The 5,171-nt window shown below is 50.0% G+C and overlaps 1 protein-coding gene across 1 annotated transcript; it reads right to left on the bottom strand.

Annotated features, from left to right (window-relative positions):
* Nucleotides 1-2,348: 2,348 nt before the first annotated feature.
* Nucleotides 2,349-4,693, bottom strand: DIO3 (iodothyronine deiodinase 3). Its single transcript, XM_077466641.1, has one exon. The coding sequence runs from the start codon at nt 4,415-4,417 to the stop codon at nt 3,620-3,622; it is 798 nt and encodes a 265-aa protein (XP_077322767.1). The 5' UTR covers nt 4,418-4,693; the 3' UTR covers nt 2,349-3,619.
* Nucleotides 4,694-5,171: the final 478 nt, after the last annotated feature.

The raw sequence follows: 5,171 nt of genomic DNA, 5'->3' as shown, positions 1-5,171 counted from the left end.
AGTAACCATATAATAAAATATAAAAACCCCAGAAGTGATCTCCCTCTTGCGGGGTCCCCGGGGGGCACAATATCTGTCATCCATAATCCTTGTATCTCCCTATAAAGATGATTTATGGATTGGAGTTGTGCGCTGATCCTGAAGATTGTATACAGAGGAGTCGCTGTATATACCGTACCTGGGCTCTTCTGCACCGGAGATGATGGAAGTAGTAGTGGGATTAACCCCTCGCTGACCATGACATTGATCTCCTGGGAAGTGATTACAACCGTCTGACACAGCTGAGCCCCTGAAGGGGCTGTGACCCCCAATCTTCATGGATAGAAAATCGGACCCTTTCATTACAATGACCCCTCCCCCCCCCGGGATCCCGCCACAGAGGTCCTTGTTCAGGCACTTCCTGTTATAGGGTGACACCGCTCTGTCCCCACCTCCCAATTGTGCTCCTGCGTTGTCACCAAGGAGTTGGTTTACTGGAGAGAACATAATGTGGCGTAGCTCCGCATGGCAGCCAATCAGCTTCTACACCAAAACTTTCACAAAAAAAACTGGAAGCTGATTGGCTGCCATGAAGAGCTGCACCAGATTCTGCACTCTCCAGTTTTAGTAAACCCCTCCCCCATCACAGGGCTTTCTATGGGGGGGGGGGTTATGGCATTTCAGTACAGACCTCTGTTGTCACCAATAGGAACCCCCCCCCCCCTCCCCCCCATGAGAAATACAAACTGTGAGATAAACCCCAAACCTCATATAAGATTTTACATGGAAATGCCATTGTAAGACCCCCACACACTATACAACTTTTATTGTCTGATTTGCTTCAGATTTACCAAAACCATGTAGTGAAGGGCCAGCCTGATTGTATACAAATTGAAACTCCTAAGGTTTGACATCATATTATTATACGGTTTTGGTAAAAAAAAAAAAATCCACAGAAAATTGTATAGTGTGTATCCAGCTTTAGTTCACCACACACCTTGCAATCTGATTGTACAATCCCCTTTACATCTACCAACAGTGATGTAGTGCAAGGGAACACAGATGGATTGGTTGGTCAGTTGAGGTAGGTCCTAATATTATATCGTTTCGGAAATCTAAAGTTGATTGTACAATCAGATTGTAGTGTGTATGGGGACCCAAAATAGCGAATTGCAATATTTTTTTAATCTGCAAATCTCCTTCAAATGAACCCTGGGGGTCCTGGCCATTAAGGTCGTTTCTCCGGAGGGGCTTCCTTTTATATGGTGACAACGCTCTCCCCCTGTCTCCTGATTCGGCCATCGTGTTGTCACATGGGCTCAGGAAGCCTAGACCTAGAAGTCACCATACACGTGACAATCTGAGCATACAATCTCTGTACAATCAACCTTACATTTACCAAAACCATGTAATATGGAGATCTACCTGATCTATCCAATCACCGACCCATCCAATCACCAATCCCTCCAATCATTGTTTGTGTAAACCAATAAAAAGAAGAAAAAAAAAAATGATCAAATTTGTATCCAATCCTTGTTTATATAACCAATAAAAAGAATAAAAATAATATATATATATATATAAATGTATTGGTTTATATAACCAAAAAAAAAAAAATATATATATATACAATTATTGTTTATATAACCAATAAAAAGGATAATAATATTAATAAATCTATCTATATATATATATATATGTATAAAATATAAAATTAGTCTGGGGGGAGCATACAATCCCATATACACAGTTGTATCCAATCATTGTCTGTATAACCAATAAAAAGAATCATTAAAATAAATAAATAAATAAAAATATATTTTATATATATATAATTCCAATTATTGTTCATATAACCAATAAAAATAAAATTTAAAATAAATAAAATGTATATGTATATAAAATATATATCCAATTATTGTTTATAAAAACAATAAAAATAATTAAAAATAAATATCCATTTTGTATCCAATCAGGGAGGAGCTTGTAATATGGAGCTGAATGAGATTGTACAATCAGATTGCAACGTGTGTGGTCAGCCCAGGAAATTCGCTGGAGTGCACAGACATGAAGTGGCTGCAAAAAGGCTGCTGGAGATCAGCAAATGATGAAAGAGATTATTTTATAATAAAAGGTAATTTTCTATAATACTCAGAGCCTTAGCAGCGTCACACCCACTTCAGTTCAGTCTGAGCCACCCCCCCCCCCCCCCTCCCCTCACATAGTAGTAGTAATCCCCAATCCCCCCCATTTCCCGGCTGGCAGCCTCTCAGACCCCACATGTAGCTGGCTCCCTGCCCCGCCCCCGCGGGCGCCCCCTGCCGGTTCCCACGCTGTGGGGAGTCACTGAGCACGCTTCAATCCGAGGCTTTTCTATTAAACACATTTTATTATTAGAACATCTTTTTTCATCGTAAAAAAACAAAACTTCTCTGATATAAAAGTTCATCTTAGAAAAGTCCGATAAATAAGCAGTGACGTCACTGAGCTCCGCGGGGGAGGGGGGGCTTACCGGACATCGGACCCGGTACTGTGGTCGGGGGACCATTGAAGGACCGGTCTTCACTCTATAAGCCCCCCGCCGGGGGAACAGCTCAGTCCTTACAGTAACCACACTGGACCCTCTAAGGAGGACAGTTGCTCGCGTACATTCACACATAAAAAAAAAAAAAAAAAAGAACAGACATCATTCTAGCTTATTCCTGGGGGGGGGGAGGGGAGGGGGAGTGACATCCAGGGGGGCTCATAATTGGCATCCAAGGGGTTAATAATTGGCATGGGGTGGGGGCATCACCGCCTTTGGGGGGGGGGGGGGGGTAATACTGTCGGGCTGCTGAGAATTGCAGCATAAAAAAAAAATTATAAAAAAAAAAGAAAAAAAAACACCCAGTGGGGGCATCTTCACCTGGATGACCGGGGCAACTGTCCGGTTGCTTGTTTTAGGTCCAATAAAACCGGTTCTGGTCCGAGCAGTGGTGACATCTGGATAGCACCTGTCCCAGTTGCTCGGCTCTGCTCCAACCAATGGTTCTTGTAAGTGGTCCAAATGTTCGTTCTGACCCAAGCAATGGTGACAGCTGCACCTGGATGACTGGGGCACCTGTCCAGTTGCTTGGTTCAGGTCCAATTATTGGTTCTGGTCCGACCAGTGGTGACCTCCGCACCTGAATTATTGGCCCCTCTGTCCGGTTGCTCGGGTAACCTCCGTACCTCGATGGTTGGTGCCCTCCTGTCTTGTTGTTGGGGTAACCTCCACACATGGATGATTGGTGCCCCCCCTCCGGTTGCTCGGGTAACCTCCACACCTGGATGATTGGAGCCCCCCCTTCGGTTGCTCGGGTGACCTCCACACCTGGATGATTGGTGCCCCCCCATCTTGTTGCTCCGGTGACCTCCACACCTGGATAATTGGTGCCCCCCATCCTGTTGCTCTGGTGACCTCCACACCTGGATGATTGGTGCCCCCCCCCCCATCCTGTTGCTCGGGTGATCTCCACACCTGGATGATTGGTGCCCCCCTTCGGTTGCTCGGGTGACCTCCACACCTGGATGATTGGTGCCCCCCCACCCTGTTGCTCGGGTGAGCCCTACACCTGGATGATTGGTGCCCCTCCCCCCTGTCCTGTTGCTCGGGTGAGCCCTACACCTGTATGACCAGCGCCCCGTTCCCAGTTGCTCGGGTCTGGTACTGATCTAACCAGTTCCTGAGCTCCCCGATCTTGTAGCCCTCGGGGCCCCGGCCCCCCTGGTAGACCACCTTGCCGTCCAGGATGACGTAGAGGCGTTCGAAGTAGGCGCCGTAGGCGGCGTTCGAGGCGTTGCTCATGGTGTCCGCCACCACCCGGCACCCAGGGGCCCCTTGCAGCATGAGTTGCGCGGCGCGGAGCCGGTCCTGCAGGCATTGGTGGGTCGGGATCTGGTAGGCGGCGTCTGTGCTGAGCCAGCCATCGCAGGGGTGGGCTTCCTCGATGTAGACCAGCAGAAAGTCGGCGAAGTCGAGGCGCTGCGCGGCCAGGCGCTGGTAGGCTTGCAGGCGCGCCATGAAGGGGGGTCAGGTGCAGCTGCCGAAGTTGACCACGAGGGGTCTGTGGCCCTTGGAGAAGTCCAGGATCCGGCACAGGCGCTGGCCCTCCAGGGTCACCACCTCGGTGTTGGGGGCCCCTCCCCCCAGGTGTGCCGACTTGAAGAAGTCGAGCTTCTGCCCGTACCAGACCGCCTTCAGGGACTCCGCGGTGCACATGCGGTTGGTGTCGGAGACGCAGAGCGGAGGGTCGTCCCTCTCGGGGCCCCCCGGGTCCTCCTCTTTGGCCCCTCGGATGACTCTCCGGCGGACACACGGGAAGTCCAGCAGCCAGAGGAGGAGGACGGTGAGGAGGAAGCGGGGCAGCAACAGGCAGCAGGCGAGGAGCCGGCAACAGGTGTGCGGAGCCGGGAGCATGGTGACCGAGGGGGGCTCCCGGGCGCTTCTGAACACCCGCTCCTCGGTCACCCCCCATTTTATAAATCAAGACTCCACCTCCGGACAGACCCGCCTCTCCAGCCGGGGGATTACCTTCTCCAATGACCTCAAAAAGATAACGTGCCCCCCCAAAAAAGAGGGGGAGGGGGCAAGAGCCCCATCAGGACCCCCAATCACAGCTCTGAGGGGAGTGATCCGAAACTTTCCTCTCTTCATGGGGGGGTCACATTCTCTAATGAGCTAAACAAGATATGGTGCCCCAAAAATAGGCGGTCAGCCTGGGCACCGGGGACCCCAATGCAGCAACCCCCCCCAATCCCATCCATCCATCCATCCATCCAAGTTCTGATCTCCACTGGGGGGTATTAATCAGAAAATGTCCACCCCCATCACATTACAGGAACCCCCCATCACATTACAGGAACCCCCATCATATTACAGGAAAGCCCCCCATCACATTACAGGAGAACCCCATCACATTACAGGAGCCCCCCATCACATTACAGGAACCCCCCATCACATTACAGGAACCCCCATCATATTACAGGAGAGCCCCCCATCACATTACAGGAGAACCCCATCACATTACAGGAGCCCCCCATCACATTACAGGAACCCCCCATCACATTACAGGAACCCCCATCATATTACAGGAGAGCCCCCCATCACATTACAGGAGAACCCCATCACATTACAGGAGCCCCCCATCATATTACCGGAGAGCTCCCCATCA

The sequence above is a fragment of the Lithobates pipiens genome, unplaced genomic scaffold (genome assembly GCF_037356315.1).
Source record: "Lithobates pipiens isolate NorthernLeopardFrog02 unplaced genomic scaffold, aLitPip1_a1.2 Scaffold_37, whole genome shotgun sequence".
Taxonomy (NCBI): Eukaryota; Metazoa; Chordata; class Amphibia; order Anura; family Ranidae; genus Lithobates; species Lithobates pipiens.
This window is presented reverse-complemented; position numbering and strand designations above follow the sequence as displayed.